Genomic DNA, 22,635 nt, shown 5'->3' on the forward strand with positions numbered 1-22,635 from the left:
TTCTTCCAGTCCAGCGTTTCTCATGATGTACTCTGCATATAAGTTAAATAAGCAGGGTGACAATATACAGCCTTGACGGACTCCTTTTCCTATTTGGAACCAGTCTGTTGCTCCATGTCCAGTTCTAACTGTTGCTTCCTGACCTGCATACAAATTTCTCAAGAGGCAGGTCAGGTGGTCTGGTATTCCCATCTCTTTCAGAATTTTCCACAGTTTATTGTGATCCACACAGTCAAAGGTTTTGGCATAGTCAATAAAGCAGAAATAGATGTTTTTCTGGAGCTCTCTTGCTTTTTCCATGATCCAGCAGATGTTGGCAATTTGATCTCTGGTTCCTCTGCCTTTACTAAAACCAGTTTGAACATCTGGAAGTTCACAGTTCACTTTTAATAATTAAATTAAAATTTCAATCATCCTCAAATTAGTTCCTCATGCATTTAAAATGCCTTCACTAATAAAGATTGAATTTGTAAATTACAAGCTTCCTTGATTTAATCTCAATTATTTAAAAAGTAGAAAGAAAGAAATAGCACAACCAATATGACTCATTAATATATTAGCATTGCAAAAACTAGTTATAGTAGTTGCACAACTTTGTAATTTTTTAAAATGCCCTTGGTGTTATTCAGTTTTTCTTAGTGAAATCCATTTGTATTGTTTATTCTTTAATTTGCTCTTCATTGCCTGCCTTGCAACAGAACATGTGTTTGCAATGTACTTAGCAAAATTCATGATCTTAACATTGTACACTGAAGTCAATGTGCCTTCCTGGTACAAAACAGCCAGTATGCAGTTTTCTAATGTTTGGGATTTCTGCCTCAATTGACAATATTGAAAAATATGTATTAGCCAAGCAAAACCACTATCTCAAAACCATGTTGAAAATTACTCCAACCTGTCAAAGCCTATTAAAATTCTCTTCCCAGTCCAATTCCCAAGATCATTTTGTATGTGAAATAGGAAAAGCTGAATTTGATTACAACCATATGCAGAAGGAATCAAGAAATCATATATTTGTTGTTGTTGTTCAGTTAGTTAGTCATATCTGACTCCTTGCAGCCCCATGGACTGCAGCATGTCAGGCTTCTCTGTCCTTCACCATCTCCCAGAGTCTGCTCCAACTCATGTCCAGTGAGTCAGTGACGCTATCCAAAACACATCTCATCCTCTGTCATCCCCTTCTCCCCCTGCCTTCAACCTTTCCCAGCATCAGAGTCTTTTCCAATAAGTTGGCTCTTCGCATGAGGTGGCCAAAGTATTGGAGCTTCAGTATCAGTCCTTCCAATGAATATTCAGGGTTGATTTCCTTTAGGATTGACTGGTTTGAGATCCTTGCTGTCCAAGGGACTCTCAAGAGTATAGTCAATACTATAGATGATTTTCCTTTCAAAGAATTTGTCTTTCTTTTTCCATCATTTATCCCACCTCACCTGTTCTGAATAAGTCATTCATCAATACATGAGCAGTTTAATTAGAGTTATATAACACATTTTTAAAATCCTTCTCATTCTCACCATATCATTCTCACCTTGGAGACAGAACAACACTAATGGAAGAAATCTAATTCTGTCCCTCGTGCAGATCCAGCAACTTGGCATTTTGCTCAATGTCAGTCTATTTTCTATGATTTATTATGTTTATGTGCCAATTACAGCAGTCTTATAACTATGGTGCCCAGTGGTTGTTAATCCAGTTCTAACAAAAGGGCATGATTCCGTCCTTGAAGTTCACTATAGAAGTAAATTCCCTTCTTTAAGAAAAAAGTCAATTTTAATCCACACCGAAATTTAGAAGGACTATAACAAGGTTATACACAAGATGAGAAACATGACTATAATGTTACCCTGAGCCAGTACTGATGCCAGGCACTACAAACTGCTTCAAAGTGAGAGCCATAAAATTCCTGGCAAAACTTAAGAGAACAAAAACAAAGGAACGGCATTGGGGGAAATAAAGGCAGGTTGTTCGGAATAAACAATATGATTTCCACCCATAAAATCACCCCAGAGTCCAGTGCATTTAACATTTATGCTGCTGCTGCTAAGTTGCTTCAGTCGTGTCCGACTCTGTGCAACCCCACAGATGGTAGCCCACCAGGCTCCCCCGTCCCTGGGATTCTCAAGGCAAGAACACTGGAGTGGGTTGCCATTTCCTTCTCCAATGCATGAAAGTGAAGAGTGAAAGTTAAGTCGCTCAGTCGTGTCTGACTCTTAGCGACCCCATGGACTGCAACCTACCAGACTCCTGCGTCCATGGGATTTTCCAGGCAAGAGTACTGGAGTGGGGTGCCATTGCCTTCTCTGTAACATTTATGAGCATTATCTAAAAGAGGCAGAGAATGAGATGGTTGGATGGCGTCACCAACTCAATGGACATGAGTTTGAGCAAACTCCAGGAGATAGTGAAGGACAGGAAAGCCTGGTATGCTGCAGTCCATGAGGTCGCAAAGAGTTGGACACAACTTAGCAAGTTTTACAGCATGTTCGAGTTCTTCCAGAAGAAAGATGGAGCTGCCCTATAAAAGCCTATTTGTGAGGTTTGAGGAGCCTCTTTGGAAAACATTCAACTTAAGTGGGAAAGCATGAAAAGTTGTAGTAGTAGTAATAACCAACATTGAGAGAATGCATCAGTGTTTCTGGCTACTTAAATGAAGAACTAGGACTAGGACTTTGCAATAAAGCAATTTAGAACTTTTTTCTATCTGAACCCCTTACTGATAGTAGTAGCCTGTGTTTCTAGTTCTTAGAATATTTGTGTCAGTATCCAGAAATTTAAAAATCTACTTTTTTGAGATATAATTCATAGAAAACAAAATGCATCCATTTTGAACTCTTGAAAAAAATAATCTTGAGGCTTAAAACAGAAAATTAGGGAAAAAAAAATTTTTTTTCATGTTTTAAAAAGACTTGCTGCAGGATTCCTACAATTAGCAAGTTTGCCTATGGTCATAATTCTTGGTTTATAAACAAAACAGCATCAAATCTATTTTTAAAAGGAGATGTATTTACAGTGATTTTAAGAATGCTCTCTAGTAACTCAAACTGGTACTCTGTGGCAGCCTAGAGGGGTGGGATGGGGTGGGAGGTGGGACGGAGGTTCAAGAGGAAGGGGAATACCTATGGCTGATTCATGTTCATGTATGGCAGAGACCAACACATTATAATAAAACAATTATCCTTCAATCAAAAATAAACAAACAGAATGTTCCCTAGTAGTTTTCAGATATTAAAAAATAAAGGAGAAGAAGCTAGTTTAATTCATCTGAAAGTTCCTTTTAACCATTAGTATGTGAGATTCAGTGAGCAGGGTAATATTAACAGATAACATGAAGGCAGCTAGGTGGTTCATATCTGTGCATTAATGCACACGTTGGCTAACACATACTTCATACATATATGTATGTGTGTGTGTGTTTGTATATATTCTTCATATGTACATGGGCTAATATACATTTCTTTACTAGCAGATATCTGACATTCTCAGTAGTAGAAGTCTTACAATATCAATCAATAATTGGAATTATAACAAAAGGGGCAAACAAAGCACCAATAACACGTAACAAAGATTTGGGCAGGAGAGATTCAGAGAACAAATACTGTATTGAATGTTGTCTTTGTCCTTCCACGTCCATTCTTCTTCCTTCTTGGGAGACTGACCTGTGTGGTCCACAGCTGTGTTTGGCTGTGGAAGCCCCAGCACTAGAGCAGCAGGAATGAGGAGGGTAAGGGTCTTTATTCTCACGCTCTTTCCCTGGAGGTTGCCTGGAGCTGTCTCTGTTTAGTCCCTAGGTTCTTGAAGGACTCCATACCCTTCCAATTTCCCAAACCACTCACTCCCCATGTTAGTTCGGTCGTAGAAGCAGAATCAGCTCTGCTATCACTCACCTCAATTCCTGTACTCTCATGGTTTCCCCACATCCTATCCATGCAACTGTAAACAGCTCCTTTATTAAACCCTCTTAAAATTAACCTAATTTGAATGTGCTGTCTCTTTTTCCTGTTGAGAGTCAAAAGATTCAGATACAAACAAGGTCATGAGATGTATCTCCACTGCTCTACTCCAAGATTTAACCTCTCTGATGGAATAAGGAAGAAGATTAAGAAGTGCATTTGTGCAATACTGTAAAGCAATTATCTTCCAATAAAATTTTTTTTAAAAAAGAAGTGCCCTTGTGGGTTCTAGCACTTTTTATTGTTTTTAGAGGCCAAACTTGTAAGAGCAGAACAGAAAAACATGATATTTTTAAAAGTCCAAAGGCAAGAGAGAAAACGCTCTTATGAGTAAGCCAAAAACTGTATTTGTGTTAATATTCCCTGATGACAGTACAGCTCTCATTAAACTACCTATTCTTTAACAAGCAACCTATTACTCACCTCAACAAGCCGCTCTTTCTGTTCAGAGAGTTTGCAGGCATATTCAGCCAAACCTTCTAAATTTCCTTCTACTCCAGTAAGTTTTAATGCTTTTAGAACCACATGATCAGCATGGTATTTTAACAGATCTGCTGCCAGCTGAGCTGCTGTACTATGAAGCTGCAGATGTGGGGGGTGAAACAAAGACAATAAACAACAAGGTTTTGTGATGAAAAACCTCACGAGTACTTTAAAAACTAAAGAGCAGCAACCTCAGATCACGCCCACCTGATCTGCTGAGGGGGAAAGGGTAAAGTTTCCTGTGGTAACAGTAGAACTGCAAAGCCCCAGGAGCTTGCAACTTCCCAAGGGCAGGAAGGAGAACTGACATCTTTGAGTCCCCTGGTGTTGGCAGTAATCCTGTTTGCAGAAGATGAACTGGTCACCCTGGCAGAGTAGCCTGGACCTCTTTTCATCCTATTATCAACCAGCTCTTTCCCACACGGCTTCTCTCTTACCTCAACTGCCTCTGCTGCTCTTAAAGTTAGTGAAAACAACACTATGAAGAGACTGGCATTCTGTATACTAACAGGACAATCAAACGGCAGTTCATGATCATCAATGTGTTTCTAAACAGACATTTGGGAAAGCATCATTGTGAGATACAGTCAAACATGTATTCAACAAATTTTATTAAATACCTACGTCAGGAAAGGCACTAGCCTAAAGGCTGGACATACATGAAAAGTAAGACGCAACATCTTCCTTCAGGGAGCTTACAGTTCATCTATATTGCCATCCAGAACTTTATGCTCTAACTCCTAGGTCACAGGAGAAATGAGGGATAAAATAATAATGAAAACCTCAAGGCTTTATTTAACATTAGGTGGAATGGATTTTAAACATGGTTCACTCTCACTGAATATCTCTGTGTACAATCAACTCCAAAATCTTTTCTTCTCCTTATCTTGTCTTAAAAAAAAAAAAAGTTATGACAGGTTATTTTGGGCTCACTAGAAAGAGATCATTTTTAATCTGATTTTTAATTAAGCCTATTTGTACAAAGTGATTCTTTTTTTCCTGGAAGTAATCCAATGTCAATTCAGTTTACAGGACTCTGTACAAAATTAACAATAGGGTAGTCCGCACTCATGAACTCAAGTGAGAACAATTACAGTCAGAAACAAAGACATTAAAATGCATTTTCCTTTGGAAATTAAACAACGTAAGAATTCAAAAGATTTTGTTTAAGCATCAGGGCCCTAGAAAATAACTAATGCCAACCCTTTATCTTACAGACTATGAAACAGGTCCCTAAAGACTGAGTGACTTGTTCAAGGTCACGTAAATCTTATAAATGATTCTAGAGAAAACTTACAAACCCCAAGGGAAGAAGGGTGAACAAACATGAAGTTCCTGCTCTGTGCAAGGTACTGAAAGCCGATATTGTACACATTTATAGACATTATCTCCCTAATCCTTATACCCATTTCAGAGGTAAGGAAAATGAAGTTTATAGAATGCCACTCAATCTATCACCAAAAAATTTTACGTTCTACTGATAGTCAGTCTTAACAATAGTTTAGTTGAATAGGCTGGAAAAAAATGAGTAGGCTTGTTTTAAACCATAGAAAACCATATCCTTCTATGTTTAATAGGATGTTAAAATGAAGGTTTCAACAGAGGTCAATGAAACATCACCATATAATTTATATATGAAACTCCCCCAAACCAGTTCCCTTCTTTTGAGCCCTTGACTCTCTTAAAAAATATAAAATTAGAGCTAAGTGAGAAGGAACAATTTTGGAAGGAAGATCGGTTTGGAGCACTGGCTCACTCACTGTGAGTTCCCCTCTAGGCACACACATAGCAGAGGAACAAGTGGGCAGGAGGGTTACAAAGTAAAGGGGTGGTCGGGGGAGGCACCAGCAGAGCCTCTGAAGAGCACACTCGGGGATTAATGACAGATAAAGTCAGCTTTAAACACCTTCTGAGTCCAGTGCATCTCATAAGGGCACTGGTCACTAAGAACTTTCTACCTCTCTACTTCCTCTCTTCTCTCCCTGTGCCAGAGCCTGTCAAAGACCTGGAACAGAAGCTAGATAATAGAGGATGAAGGGCCTGAAACAGACAAGACACCACACCTCCCCCAAAAGCCCTAGAGGTGCAGGACAGAGGAGTGGGGAACAGAGGGGAAGTCATACAACTGAACGAAACAAAATAGTGATGAATATATTGGAATGAACATTCTCATTTTTAACTGAGATTGTGTCTTATGACCTAAAGCAGGGATTGGTGAACATTTTCTGTAGAGGGCCAGAGAGTAAGTAATTAGACTTTTCAGGCCACCCAGTCACAACTGCCCAAATCAAATGGGCAGAACTATGTCCCCCAAACTTCATTTATAAAAACAGCCTGGCTGTAGTTCACAAACCCCTGACTTAAGGTGACTTTCAGTTACCTAAAAGTAACCACTAAACGATTAAGTTTTCATTCAGGAAACAGGGAAATCGTAATCAAAAGAATATTTTTAAAAATCAACTTCATTAAGGTACAGTTTACATATAACAAAATGTACCAAGGGTACAGTTTGATGAGTTTTGATATTTACACCTAAGTAACTATCACCATAATCAATATTTATGACATTTCCATTACCCCCAAAAGTTCTCCCAAGCCCCTCTGTAGTAAATATTCCCCCTACATATGACCTCAGGTAGTCACTGATCTGGTTTCTGTCACTGTAAATGGATTTGGCCTTTTAAAAAATTTTTTCTAAATAGAAACACACACACACACACACACACACAAAACCTTTGTGTCTGACTTCTTTTACTCAGTGTTGCATTTAAGCAATCCATCCATATTATTACTTGTATCAATAGTGTTCCTTTTCATTGCTGAACAGTATTTGGCATAGTTACATAGTTATACCAAAATTCATTTATAAATTTCCTTGTTGATGGAAATTTAGATTGTTTCCAGTTTGGGGCTGTTATAAACATTTGTGTACAATTTTTGAGGATGATGGCCCCAATAAAACAATTGCTTCAAAATAACTAGGGCAAAGGAAAACTTTTAAATAGCATTCTCTGGGCACAGGAACATCCTGATTCTAAGGCATGTTGTACATGCTGTACAACGTGACAACTTGCAAAGAATTAAAAGAGGCCAGACTTCCAACCAACTTACCTCTTTCTTAAGCTCATTGAGATTGTGACTGATTTTCAATATAGTGAGTTCCAGTTCTTCAGCGATGCTTTTTGTTTTCCTGCTTTGCTAAAAAAATTTAAAAGTACATGTGAAGAGTTATCTTTTTCGTCTAGCAATTCCAATTGTACTCTAACTACAAATAACAATAAAATTTTAATACCATTCTGTGAACTATATGAAAGTATATTTTAAAAATTCACCTGTTTATGTTAAAGTGGCAAGGAGAATATTTAGTTACATTTTTCAACTCTAACTTTTAAATACTGGAATTTTTAAAATCTAATTTTCTTTAATAAATTTATCATGGCTAAAACTAATCTGTTTTATCTTCTGCCTGGAATGCTCATCTCTTCATTCTTAACCTAATCAAAAATTAAAACCCTATTCAATCTTCAAATCCTTACAAAAATTTCTGTTTCTTAGAAAGGCCTTCTTTGATCACACAATCTAGACCCTCTTCTTACCCTCTCTAACCTTTTCTCAAAGTAATCATCTTAATTTGCAATTACATATGTAGTTTTTATTTTATTTTTTTGTTTACAGTTTATTTTGCTCACTAGGCTTTGATAAGCTCTGTGAAGGCTGGGATCACACGTATTTTGTTCACCGATGAGTGCATTATACCTGGCACAGCAAATGCAAGGTAGCAGGTATTCAATTCTTTGAATGAATAAATTCCAGCTAAATGTCAATCTCTTCATGAAGCTTCTAGATTCCTCTTGCTCCTTCAAACGCTTCACATATGACCTGTCCCTTCTCTTGGGACACTTACAAAGTTTTTTGGACTTGTCTCATACCTTCTCACATTTTTCTACATTGCAAAATTCTTGCAAAAATTTTATTTAATCCATCTTTAGATTTCTGATGCCTGGCATATAAAAGGCACTGAGCAATAACTGCTAAAAAGGGTACATGAATGAACAATACATCTGATATGCAGAATAAGAGATCCAAGTGCTGTGAAACATGTGAAAGGTGATACCTGCATATTTAAGTACTGATAGAACTGGATTCCCAACGCAAAGAGTGTTTCCTCACAGAAACTCTTTATATCGCATGTTGGGCTTAAAACTTAACTCTGAAGCAATCTCCACTTCAGATTAGATACCACATAGATAATTCAAGTCAAGCTGAACACAAAATACTGCTTTTATTCCTGACATCATTTTACCCGAGTTAAAGTTTCCTTGTTAATATGAGGATTTGCAATGTTGTGATGCCAAGAAATTCTGAGGGAAATCACTGATTTATCTTAGTCTTCATTCATAAACCCATCTCTTCACAAGGAAGCAGACTGCTGGGTCCTCAGGCACCTTCACCCTTCATCTTTCGGCCTAAGCCTATGTCCATGACTTCCAGACTTGTATGCTGTAAATCATGTTAAACGCATTCTTGACATAGCCTAGGACTAAGCAACAAATAAATGGTGCCAGAGACATGAGTCAGGGCTCTATCTTTCAAATCTGTGATCCACCCTCTGTCAGAGACTGGATGTATACTGCCTTATGTTGTACCACTGCTGCCAGTCCTTGCCACTGTTGCCCACATAACTTCCATGTTGAAGCACATCAGCAGCCTATTCAAGGCTTTTTAAGTGGCTGCCCACCAATCTGAGACCAGGAATCTGTGCCAGGGTGAAAAATCTTTCACCTGCCAGCTGGATCTACCCTTGTCTTCACTGCATCTGAACCTCCATGAGTTTTCCAAATCCTTGTGTCTGTAAATCAGGTGTCCTCAGAATTAAGAACTGTGCACATCTGAAAGAATCCAGCAGTAAGACTCAGGACCCAAGAATCTCTAGGTAGGGGTTCTACTACTCTGATCTTTACTCTGAAGAAGCACTTCGGGAGGGATTTTCCAGAGGTGATTTTGGTGGACGAGTGGGGCCAACAGGGTGAACTAGTGGGGGTGACTCAGAATCCAGACGGGTCAGGGTGAAAGAGCACAGGCCGAGGGCTGTCGGCACGGGAATGCTGGAAGGTTAAGCAGGACGCAGAAAAGGGAGGAGACTCCCTTGTCCCATTCTGGACCACATTCACACTCCTGATGATTACAGCACCTGCATAACTCTCAGAACTTTAGGGCAAAGCAATCACAGAGGATTTACTTTGATGAAATCAAGTTCTTACAGCTTGAATCCACACAGAAATTAACTGCTGCAATTCCGTCCTCGCCTGAGCTGACAGTTCCAAGATGCGTTCTCTGTGCTCATGGCTGGTGTAGGCACAATCAGTGAAGTCCTCCGTGCGCTCCAAGAGGGCTTCCAACATCGCTGAGAGAGTCTCTTTTGACTGAAAATAAAGATTCTCCCGAAGAGTTTCAATATTCATCTGAGAACAAAAAGGATATACATCCACAGGAGTCAACATTCCCACCTAAGCAGATGTGCTGTACTCTCCTCCCAGGGCCCAAGAAGAAGCTTGCAATTTCTTTCCCTGTCTGAAAGCTCAGGAGAAATACAACCTCCAACAAACCTCCAACAAAAGTTTGTGAACAAACTTTATTGTCCACAAACCCAGGGGGCCCACATTGCTCAAGAGCCAACAGTGGCTGTGCAGAGCTTCATTCCGACGGCTAGCAACAAAACATTTCTATACGGTCAGTGAAAGAGCGTGATCATGTAGCAACTGGTAGGGAAAATGAACCTACCTCCAGATACAGGATTTGTTATCTGAGAAAATGCCAAGGCAAAGTCTTGGAAGATGTTACAGCCAAAAACGACTATGTGTTGAGCCCAGGGGGAAGGGTGTGGAGGGTGTGGGGTACAGCAAGAGCTGGGAAAGGCGTCAATTTTTCCTTCATTAATTCAGTGAAACTGGTCTCCCTACATTTTGTTCCATTTCCCCATCAGACCTCCCTGACCAAAACATTCTCTACCAGGGGGCCTGGATAATCTTCCTAAAATGTATACCTTCAGATATTGCCCCCTCCCTCTAATTGGTTCCCCACCACCAATAAAACCAAGCCCAGACTTGTACCGCCTAGCACACACCCTTCCAGGGTCTTGTCTTTATGTCTTTCCAACAGTCCCTCTCACCTTTCTGAGTTTCTAAACCTTTCACTTCAGCCATCCTGTGCTTAGAGTTCCCTGAATGTGTGATGAACACATGCCATTAGGGCAACCTTCTCTCTCTCAGCTGTCTGAGATGTGCCATGCCACTTCAACCTTAGCCCTTCAACCTCTAGCCCCTGAAATATCCCATAGAAACAACCTGGGCTAGGAGGCACTAAGTGGTGATGATCACGATTGTGGGCAAAATTCTTGTGCAGATAAAGACAACATACAATTGCTTCATACTTCAAGGTCTTTTCACAACAATTATTTCAAATTGATCCTTATTATAAGACCCATTTTTAACAGGACCCATGCAAATATCAAGATTTGGAAAGGTCGAGAGGCTACAGGGAAGTAATAGCTTCCCCTTCTCTCGGCCCAAGTTATCTCCAATAATCACTCTGTCCTATGGAGGCAGGGTTGGTTTTTTTAAGCCAGGAAAGAACACAGATAAAAGTGAAGTATGGAACTGACAAGGAGAACCTGAGAATTTGAGGATTTAAAGATAACTACAACATAAAAATCAGCCCACAAACCATTTAAGGTTTTTTATTTTCCCTTTAAAGAGAATCATATATGGCTTTTAAAACAGTAACTTAGTAGCATTTTTATGAAAGCCACTCATTTGCAGGTTTTCATAAGATCTGTCCATATATTCAAAGTAATGAATACATCCAGTTTCCCTCTACAGATGCAAAGAAGATCACCACCAACAGGGAGAGTGTATTCAAAACAGCTCTCTGTGCAGAATGCGTGCTGGCGAAAGGTCAACAGCAGCCACAGGTACCGCACTGGTCTAGTTAACCCGGAACCAGAAATGCAGTGCCAGGTAGCCAGAGACCTGGCTTTACATTGACTGGTTTCCCTAATGGTCCTTTGACCTCTCTCCTTTCGGCCTTAACAAAAACAAGGGATTAGAAAAATAAGCCCTAAGATTCCTTTCAGTAATAAAAACTCTGAAAGAATGGCTGGTCCCTGGAGCTTCCTTCCTCTCAGGAAGAGACACAGGGTAAGACGGACAGCACGTAAACAAAGCCAGAGGTGTAAACCCAAAGGTCATGGACTCTGGGATCAGAGTCCTGGTTCTAAACAAGGGTTCTAGCACATATTAGCTTTCCTCCTCAAAAACATGGGTACAATAATATTCACCTAAAAGGGAAGTTTAGAGAACAAATGAGAAAATATTGAGAACAAGTGTTCCATTTTTCTCTTTCACCCCATGTCCTACCATTACACAATTAAAAGTCAAAGTGCAGGATTTCCCTGGTGGTCCAGTGGTTAAGACTCTGCTTCCAATGGGATACAGTTTTGATCCCTGGTCAGGGAACTAATATCCCACGTGTTGTGTGGCTCAGCCAAAAAAAGAAAAAGTCCAAGTGCAGTGTAAGATGGAAAGAATACCATTCCAGCTGCAGTCCTGGCTGCTGGAGACGTAGGTAACCCTTAGCGTATTAGAGAGCTTCTCAGGGTCCGAGTTTTCCCATCCATTAAATAACACAGGCCTATTAGACACGCTAGTAAAGTAATGCTCAAAATTCTCCAAGCCAGGCTTCAGCAATACGTGAACCGTGAACTTCCTGATGTTCAAGCTGGTTTTAGAAAAGGCAGAGGAACCAGAGATCAAATTGCCAACATCCGCTGGATCATGGAAAAAGCAAGAGAGTTCCAGAAAAACATCTATTTCTGATTTATTGACTATGCCAAAGCCTTTGACTGTGTGGATCACAATAAACTGTGGAAAATTCTGAAAGAGATGGGAATACCAGACCACCTGACTTGCCTCTTGAGAAATCTGTATGCAGCTCAGGAAGCAACAGTTAGAACTGGACATGGAACAACAGACTGGTTCCAAATAGGAAAAGGAGTACGTCAAGGCTGTATATTGTCACCCTGTTTATTTAACTTATATGCAGAGTACATCATGAGAAACGCTGGACTGGAAGAAGCACAAGCTGGAATCAAGATTGCTGGGAGAAATATCAATAACCTCAGATATGCAGATGACACCACCCTTATGGCAGAAAGTGAAGAGGAACTAAAAAGCCTCTTGATGAAAGTGAAAGTGGAGAGTGAAAAAGTTGGCTTAAAGCTCAACATTCAGAAAACAAAGATCATGGCATCTGGTCCCATCACTTCATGGCAAATAGATGGGGAAACAGTGGAAACAGTGTTAGACTTTATTTTTCTGGGCTCCAAAATCACTGCAGATGGTGACTGCAGCCATGAAATTAAAAGACGCTTACTCCTTGGAAGGAAAGTTATGACCAACCTAGATAGCATATTCAAAAGCAGAGACATTACTTTGCCAACAAAGGTTCGTCTAGTCAAGGCTATGGTTTTTCCTGTGGTCATGTATGGATGTGAGAGTTGGACTGTGAAGAAGGCTGAGTGCCAAAGAATTGATGCTTTTGAACTGTGGTGTTGGAGAAGACTCTTGAGAGTCCCTTGGACTGCAAGGAGATCCAACCAGTCCATTCTGAAGGAGATCAGCCCTGGGTGTTCTCTGGAAGGAATGATGCTAAAGCTGAAACTCCAATACTTTGGCCACCTCATGCAAAGAGTTGACTCATTGGAAAAGACTCTGATGCTGGGAGGGATTGGGGGCAAGACGAGAAGGGGGCAAGGCAAGAAGACAGAGGATGAGATGGCTGGATGGTATCACTGACTCGATGGACGTGAGTCTCAGTGAACTCCGGGAGTTGGTGATAGACAGGGAGGCCTGGCGTGCTGCGATTCATAGGGTCGCAAAGAGTCGGACACGACTGAGCGACTGATCTGATCTGATTAGATGACTTCCTAGGGTTTTCCCAACTAGGCACTGCTCCTACCAAAGAGTGCTTGTCACCACCTCTCTGACGTGCAATGAGTTCTGCCCTAAAACTCATTTAGGGCAGATGGGGATTCTGGGATCAGGCTGCTGACTTTCAAATCCTAACTCTGGCACTTTGTAGCTTGCAAGTTACTTAATTTCTGTTTCTCAGTCTCCTCAACAGTATAATGCCATAATAATAATATTCTTGTGTGATGTACACATGCACATATTTAAAGCATTTAGGATGGGCACAGAGTAAGTGCTTGATAAATGTTAGTATGCGTTATTGTTCATTAAAAATTTTTAATTATAATTAATACTACTGCTATCACTACAGTCTCAAAGTATCAATTCTATAGCACAGGGAAGAGCAGGAATTCCAGCAGAATTGATTTACTGTTGGTCATCAGATGCGGATGGTATGGTACTGCTCTAAAGACTGCGAAGGGAAAGCCGTTCTGAACAGAGGACAGGAGGGTACAGTTAAACCATACAGCTAAACACAGCCAGGGTAACTACCATAACCCCACACTGGTATTCTCTGTACAAACTGCACTAAGCCTTATGTTACTGAATATTAAGTTTATACCCTATAAGTGTGTTAGTAACTCAGTCGTGTCTGACTCTTTGTGACCCCATGGACTATAGATTGCAAGGCTCCTCTATCCATGGAATTCTCCAGGCAAGAATACTGGAGTGGGTGGCCATTCCCTTCTCCAGGTAATCTTCCCAACCAAGGAATCAAACCTGGGTCTCTTGTATTGCAGGCAGATTCTTTACCATCTGGCCCAACAGGGAACTTCCTTATATACTATAGCATTGTTTTAAAGACAAATATCTTGCTTTGTGAAGCGTCTGTATTCTAAAATACCACACGGAAGTATGAGTATTATTTATAATGTTTCTTTGAAATGGCAAGAAAAAAACAAAATATACTCTCTGTATTCTTACCTTGAATTCCTTAATCCCAGTAAAAATACTGATAGATGAAATGTCATTCTCTCCATTTGGTTTGCATTCGGTTACAATTTCAATGACCTTATCCAATGCCACTTTCATCCGGTCAAATACTCCTTCTTTGTTTTTATGTGCTGACTCACAGTTGGGATGCCTGAGACAAGTCTTTGAAACAATTGAAAAATTTTATGTTAAGATTTGACCCATATCATAATACACAAAATCTTACAGAGAACAGGCCATGCTAATAAAAATGGTTCTTTACCAAAATCTCCTGTGTCCCTGGCTCACCCAGCGCTTCTCCTCACTAAAGGTGGAAGCAGGATGAGTAAAGAGTAAAAGCAAGTTTAAGTGAAAAAGGCAGGGTACAAAACCGCATCTTTAGACTTTAACATGCTTACTTAAAACTGTTGGGAAAAAAAAAACAAACCCTATATCTTCATCATGATTAAAACTTAAAATGTTGCCTAATATGTGCAAGAGCTAAAAAAAGAATGAGGAAAAATGGACAGATGTTTTGTGACTGTGGAGGCATCTTTGATTTTCAAAAAATGATATAAAGGAGAAACTACTCCAGGGCCCAGCTGTGAACAGAGCCTTCCACACAGGCTCCAGGGAAGCCTGTTTCTGTGCCTTCAGTGATCCTAGCATGGAAGCAATGTTCTGAAAAGAAAAGGCAATTCCCAGAAAGTGCTAATGAGATGTTCAGCAGTGCACTCTTGAATTGTACCAATTTTCTGGCCTACTGCCGTATGGAATTACAAGCTCTTGACTGACAATTTTGCGAAAAGCAGAATAAGGACTGAGAGGTATGAAATTACAGAATAAACAAACTAAGAGCAGACTTAATACTCCAGTTACTTAACAGATTCCAGCTCGCCTAGTTTTTCTAGAGCGTGTGTGCGGGCTCCCCAGCGAGACCGTGCAGGCCGTGCAGGCTCTGACCCAGTGTGACTGGCCTCCATTCGCAGCACCTAATAAGCCGTTTTCTGCTTAGTTGCTCAAAGCCGACTCACAGATTACCTGATGTTTGGACCAGGGATGGAAGTTAACTTTCTTGTTAAAGAATAACTGAAATTTGACTACTATAGCCTATATTCCAATTTATCACTTTCATCTTTTTAAAAAGTGAAATATATATAAATTATGTGCATTTAGGGTTTCTAATTAACTTACAACATAGTAAAACAAAACTTGTCTTACCTTTGAAGCTGTGAGCAGCATCATTGTACACTTTTCAAGAACTGACCTAGCTGCTGCCATTTTTGCCTTTTTCTTTTCATCCTTCAAATCCTAAAAATGGAATAAAACCACTGAGCTGCCTAGGATCATGCAAAAAACTCAATTTCTTGGGAAACCATTTATTCAAGAAAAACAATATTCAACAATTTAACTAACACTACTTTTTGAAAAATAAAAACAGAATAAAGTTTAATAAAATGTCACCATTTCAGTGTAAATACCTTAACACGACGGAGTAGAAACAGCTGCCCTCAGTAAGGGCGGCAGAGCCAGAAGTGAGGCGGATAAGCTGTCATGCAGCTCACGTTCTGGCGGCCTGCACACCTGACATTCCTGTGCCCAGGTGAGGACACCTCACTCCCAACCAGAAACAACCATCCCATGCTTTACTTAATTAAAAGTGACTTATTTATTCAGCATTTGTGGACCATTATTTCCTTCAAATTAGACACTTAAAAGTCAACTCTTTCAGGAACCATGTCTGATTAACCCCACCTAAGTGCTTATTCATCTCAATGTGAATTTTTTTTTTTTTAAATCCTAAAGTTAGCCTATATGCTGCTGTAAAATGTTAAGATGTTTCTTGGGTATATAATTTTCCCCAACTAGAATATAAACTCTGAAGTAGACACTGTATTTTGTTTTTTTTTTTCATTTGGTTTTTCTTCATACAGCCTTCAATATGAAGGTGTGCTATCACAGAGGGTCCTCAAATCTTGCTGATTAAATCTACAATCAAATACTCTCATAATAGCTTGATTATAACCATCTAAATTGGAGGTCAGCCAAGATTTTCAATAAAAGGCCAGATAATAAGTTTTTGAGACTTTCTGGTTCATTTGGTCTCTGAAACAACGACTTAATTCTGCCAGTGTAGTATAAAAGCTAGCTTAGACAATACATAGGAGAAGGCAATGGCACCCCACTCCAGTACTCTTGCCTGGAAAATCCCATGGATGGAGGAGCCTGGTAGGCTGCAGTCCATGGGGTCGTGAAGAGTCGGACATGACTGGACGACTTCACTTTTACTTTTCACTTTCCTGCACTGGAGAAGGATGGCAACCCACTCCAGTGTTCTTGCCCGGAGAATCCCAAGAATGGGGGAGCCTGGTGGCTGCCGTCTATGGGGTCACACACAGTCGGACATGACTGAAGTGACTTAGCAGCAGCAGCAGCAGACAATACATAAACAAGTCAATATAGCTGTGTTATAATAACTTTACTTATAGACACTGAAATTTGGATTACATAAAATTTTCATAGTCGTTTTTTTTCTCATTTGCGAACTGGATGAAGTCTTTTCTTATAAATAAGAAAGACCTAAAGTTTGAAAATGGTTTGCCTTTTATCTAATAAATTAGAGTGGATGTAAAGTTATCTCTACAATAATATCACTCTCATTCACTTGTATCTCAATACAGCTTTCTTTAATAGGAAACAAAGTTATACCTAGTAAATGAAAAACTGCACAAAACCCCGAAGCTAATTCAGATCACAAGGTAACATTCCAAAGTCTGTGTCCTGCATGTGATTATCACCCATCAGGAGTAGCAATCAAAAATAAAAGTTGAGGTCACTGCTAAAATTTCCACCTATTCCTTGTCTTTAACATACTGAATGGGACTTCCGGCAAAAAAACCCTGTGGGTCTAGATGACAAGGCATCCAATGTATATACACAACACTTGCAAACCATACATTACACCACATATTGTAGGTGATAGCAAGTGATCAAAAAGATGGCATCTCAATGTTAGAGGGCTGGTCCACAGGACAAAACAGAGGTCTCATTAACCCCGGATGTCCAAGAAGAACTAAGTGAAGCATATAATCCAGCCCGCCACTTTTTATGCCAAAAACCATCTTTCAACTCCAGCTATAAACCAGGAAAGTTCACGCCCAAAACCAGTCTACAGGACTCTACCAGAGCATCTCAAGAAGAGGTCAATTATATATTTAACTTGACATGATAAAATCATGCACAAGTCCCCCAACAAAGAAAGGCAATCCTGGATATGATGTGGTCTTCTATCTCCCCTAAACTTCAGAACTTACAGTCTGAACTGGGGAACACTACTACAAAGAACCAACATCAAGGTGCAGCTGGAAACTACAGGCTTTAGAATCAGACACAATTGAGTTCAATCTGCTAGAAGAGTCACCTTAGGAAAGTGTATTATCCTCTCAAGTTCAGCCTCGTGTGAAACAGTAATAACAATACCTACTTTCACAGCTGTTTTGAGAGTCAAACAAGATCAGCTAACGTATAGCCAATGCAATAACCCAGTGCTTGGGTTATTACTATTAAATTAATGTAAAACAATTATAAAGATGTAACAATAGAATAATATATAACAAGTTACACAAAGAACAATAACAGAGATATGTAATAAAATATTACCAGGATATGTATGATGACTCATTTATTTGCCTGAGCCCTTGTAGAAGAGTCAAATGGAAAATTCTGTAAAAAGAGGAAGTACTTGAATTGGGCCTTGAAGGCAAGTATGACCTTTCCCAGTGTGAGAGGTGGGAAAATATTTAACTATTATCTGTGAGCAACACAAGACACACAGATCTATTTACTTTATCCTGGCTTCTTCAGGAAAGGCTTTTAAGAGCAAGGTTATAGATTTAATAAGCAAGACAACCAATCCAAATGATCACGAAGATCACATCTCTAACCAAACTGAAAAGTATGCATGTATCTCAAGACTTGTAAATAGGGTAAATACATACATTTTGTCTATCTCCAGTTAGATGTGCAAACTCCACCATTTCATTTCCAAACTGACTGAATATTTGGACAAACTCTTGAAAGCTATTCACTTTCTCCAGTCTTTCCATAGTTGCAAGAACCTGCAAAAGAGATTATTTTATTTCAGGTTTAGATGTGAAAGAGACTAAGACATCAAAGCCTGAGGCAACAGAGGAACAAAAAAGAAATTCTAAATTCTAGAGGAAAGTTGGGAAAGAGTCCCAGGAGAAGACAGAGAAGAAGGAGGGGCTCAGAGAAGTAGATTCAAAGGTTAGAGTCATCTAGGGAATGATCTCTTTTTAGGATAGGAAGTGGGCTTCCTTGAAAATTAAAGGAAAAAGGAAATGAAATGACTAAATATGCAAGAGCTCCCATTTATGTAACAAAGTCTGGAGAAGGTGGCAACTGGGCAGGGCGAAGGTGATCGAATCTCCAGAGAATGAGGACGGGGATGAGGATGAGATGATACAAGAAGCTTTAAGGTTCAGAGAACCAGAGCTGGGGAAGTCCCATCCTTCTCAGAAAGGTGGAAGACTGAGGAGAGGAAGGGAGATGGGGGACTTCAAGAGCGGGAAAAGTTTGAGTCAGTCAGAAACTGCTTGTGGTGAATAACTGTCAAGAAGTTTTGGGCAGCCAGGGGTGGAGAGATGGCATGTTTGTAATACAGCCACCAGACAGTGTTATGTATTTTCTTGATATCAGAAATAAAGTAAATAGATGTGAAACATATTTTCAAATTCTTTTCTCTGAAATAACAGTACTGGATTAGTTTTAGTCAGACCAAGATAGGTAAAGAAAACACAGATATCCTGTGTGTACTTATTTTTAATGAGGCTATGATAGATGTTTGGCATGTTAATGGGCCCTGGCAGCTCAGGAAGTCCAGGCGACCATGGCAGATAAGGCAAATCCCACCACTGAGCAAAACCTCTGTCTTCCAGAGAGAGGAAGGTTTTTCTTATTCCTCTAGCACTGCCCGATCCACCTCCTAAATTCGTTTTCTCTTTAATCTTACACTTTTCCAGGTAGTCTTGTCTTCAAACCAGTGGGAGGGTCCCGTCCCTGGCTGACTGCTCTCCCTGCCTCAGGGAGTATCCAGGGAAAAAAGTGATTGTATCCATACACACCCTGGCTCCCAGTTGATGGAGACAATAACAGCCATAGAAGAGGTCTAGTCTGGGAGAGTCAAAATCTGTTCTTTAAATTTTGTGATTATTCAGTAATATTTAGAAACTCTGCATACAGAAATTTTATAATGTGCATAATTGTGGTTTCAGGTGACTGAGCTTTTTCTTTTTTAATTGGAGGATAATTGCTTTACAATGTTGTGTTAGTTTCTGCTGTACAACAACATGAATCAGCTATAAGTATATAAATAACCCCTCCCTCTTAAGCCTCCCTCCCACCCAAGCATTTTCTTAAGCATAAAAATTGTTATATCTGCCTTGGTGGGGGGAGGTACTGAGGAATTCAATATTTTCATCAGGTAGGTTTCCACTACACACATTGTCATGGTACTTGACTTTTTATCCCAAATTTGTCTTTATCCCAAATCAAAAGTTTTCACCAATAAACCTCAACAAGCAGATAATGGCTTTCTGAGAAGAAATGTTATTTGTAACCAAAAATTTAGGTCCAGTGCACACATTTAGGAATTATAGGTATAGATGAAACACCACTTTTAAACTATAGACAATTAGAATAATAAACAAAATAGACAAACATTGCCAAATTACTTGCAATTAACTTAAAAAACAACTTTCTAAACAACCCTGAAAGATACAAGTAGAAACATCAGAAAGGTAAGTACCTTATTTCTCGATCTTATTATTTGCTTAATGACTACTCGGTCTGCCAGTAGCAACACTCTTGTCACTGAAGAAAGAAGTAATCTTGCAGCCTTTATGACTCCTGTTTTATCTGTAAAAATTGTGATCTGGCCATCTGATTCTGGGCGATTCAGGCTGCTCACATCTGTAAGTGCTGCGATTGTTTCTCCTAAGAAGAAAGGTGGTGGTGGGGTGGGGGAGGGGGAGAAATTAAACTGGGAATAAGATACACAAATTAAAATCCAGACTTTAATCTTTAAGGTAATGTGCTCAGCGGGTAGAAACCCGACTTCAGGAATAAGAAATAGCTCCTTGATGAGCCCAAAGATTATCATACAAGGATCCCTAAAGGCATAATAATGGCACACTCCTAAGAACTGTGAAAAATTGCCTTCAGCGAGTTTGAAAAATATCATAACTTTTGTTTCCAGTGGTATGCAAACTACATGATCCCCAAAGCCTGTTCTAAAAGACTAAGTGAGAGCGATCCCAAGAGCCAATAACCAAAGAACCTAAAAGCAGAGCAGTAAACAGCTGCCCAGGGTTTGCCCAGGGGTGAGGGGATAGAGGTGGTTGGATGGCATCACCGACGCAATGGACATGAGTTTGCGCAAACTCCAGGAGTTGTGATGGACAGGGAGGCCTGACATGCTGTGGTTCATGAGGTCACAAAGAGTTGGACACGACTGAGCGACTAAACTGAACTGAACTGAATAGACATTGGGGGCTTGGTGGTTACAGGGGAGAAGGCGTCACTGCCTGTCTTCACAATCTGAAGGGGCGTGGGTTTTTCCAGACAACCAGGGAGAGAAGACAAAGTTTTGGGCACCAAACGGGAGGCATCCTCAGTGACAAGGGGAACTAGACAAATCAGCCCTCAGTAGGCAGAGGGAAACAATAAGCGAGTTCATCTGCTGGTCAGCCTGGGCTTGGTGGCAAAACAAAACTGTTCTTCCTAAGAACTCATGTCCCAGGCTGGCCCTCAGGCGTGCTGTCTGAATATACACTTTTCATGATGCCCAGCATAAGCCATTCTATCAAACCAACTCCCCACCTCCAGAAAAAGTCTCTTCTTCACTATTGCTATGAAAATATTTTAATTTCTGTAGTAGCAATTATCCATCAATAAAACAATTCAAATATTTCTTATCCCCCCAAATCAAACTGTAGTTTCTCAAACCTTACTTTTTAATTAAATATATTTTTTTAATAAGCTTTTCATCATCTTGTAATGTTCAAGATCATTTTTCAAGTCTTAAATAAATCTGAGTCCATAATGGATCAATTTTTCTCATATAAGCCCTCCTGTCAATACTATTACATACTCCCAAGAGGTTAAGGACCTCGAGAAAAATTACCTGAATTTTAACAATTATATCACAAGGTATGATGTAATGAAGTCAGGATTCAGGAAGATTAGAGAGAAGCATATAAAATGGACTGGAAAGGAGAGATTCAGAGCCAGGCTACTAATCACACAGCTATTTTAATTGTGGATGTGAAGTGGTAAGGATCTTACCAGGATGACAGCCATAGGAATAAAAAAAAAAAAAAAAAAAGACGATTTGAGAGACACTGAGTTAAGAAAATACAAAATCAGGACCTTAACAACTGATAAGATGGAAAGGAAAAGTAAAAGAAATGGCTTCAAGGTTGTAAACCCAAGTCACTTAAAAAAGTCAGTAGGGCATGGGAAGGGAGATGATAAATTTAGTTTCAAACAATAGGAACCTGATACCACACAGGAACACCCAAAAGATAAGCCACTACATAAGGAATGGTTACATATCAGGACCACAGCTGGAGTTCCACTAACAGATGAAATCTGGGGTAGCCAGTCTCCAAGGTGGCTCCCAATGGTCCCCACCTCCTGATATTTTCATCCCTGTGTTACCTCGTCATACCAGGGCTGGCATGGCAGAAGTGATTGTATGTTATTGCCAAGGTCATGTTGTTAAAGACGATGAGGTTGATATCTTGGTTTCTCTCCCCATCTGAGGAAAGCCGTTACCATGCTGCATGCAGCCACTACCACAGACAGGTACATATGGGGCGAAACTGTGCCCTCTGGTCAACAGTTGGCAAAAATATGAAGGCTGCCAATCATCAGGAGGCGGAGCTTGAAAGCAGATTCTGCAGTCCAGCCAAATGCTCAGACAACTGCAGGTCCAGCCAACACCCTGTGTGCAATTTCATGAGAGACACAGACCCAGAACCAGCTGGTTAAGCTACTCCTTGATTTCTGACCCTCAGAAACTAGTGAGGGAAGAGATGTTTGTGGTTTTAAGTTGCTAAGTTTGGGTTAATATGTTACACAGCAATAGGTAACCAAAACAAAGATTATACAGCAAAATATAAAGAGAAAAGAAAGGTTAGAATTAAACTTGAATGTACAGAAAAAGGAGTTGGAGGGAAAGT

The 22,635-nt window shown here is 39.9% G+C and overlaps 1 protein-coding gene across 2 annotated transcripts in view; it reads right to left on the bottom strand.

Annotated features, from left to right (window-relative positions):
- Nucleotides 1-22,635, bottom strand: part of CTNNAL1 (catenin alpha like 1) — a 57,169-nt gene that overhangs the window by 19,961 nt on the left and 14,573 nt on the right. The window contains exons 3-9 of one of the 2 annotated variants that reach the window (XM_055579246.1): nucleotides 20,199-20,386; nucleotides 18,370-18,489; nucleotides 15,593-15,682; nucleotides 14,384-14,554; nucleotides 9,695-9,895; nucleotides 7,545-7,631; nucleotides 4,374-4,532 (exon numbers count right to left, since the gene is read on the bottom strand). In XM_055579246.1, coding sequence (XP_055435221.1) covers nucleotides 4,374-4,532; nucleotides 7,545-7,631; nucleotides 9,695-9,895; nucleotides 14,384-14,554; nucleotides 15,593-15,682; nucleotides 18,370-18,489; nucleotides 20,199-20,386 — 1,016 coding nt within the window. The remainder of the gene's footprint in view (nucleotides 1-4,373; nucleotides 4,533-7,544; nucleotides 7,632-9,694; nucleotides 9,896-14,383; nucleotides 14,555-15,592; nucleotides 15,683-18,369; nucleotides 18,490-20,198; nucleotides 20,387-22,635) is intronic. The other variant, XM_055579247.1, reaches the window with a different exon arrangement.

The sequence above is a fragment of the Bubalus kerabau genome, chromosome 4 (assembly GCF_029407905.1).
Source record: "Bubalus kerabau isolate K-KA32 ecotype Philippines breed swamp buffalo chromosome 4, PCC_UOA_SB_1v2, whole genome shotgun sequence".
In the NCBI taxonomy this organism is placed as follows: Eukaryota; Metazoa; Chordata; class Mammalia; order Artiodactyla; family Bovidae; genus Bubalus; species Bubalus kerabau.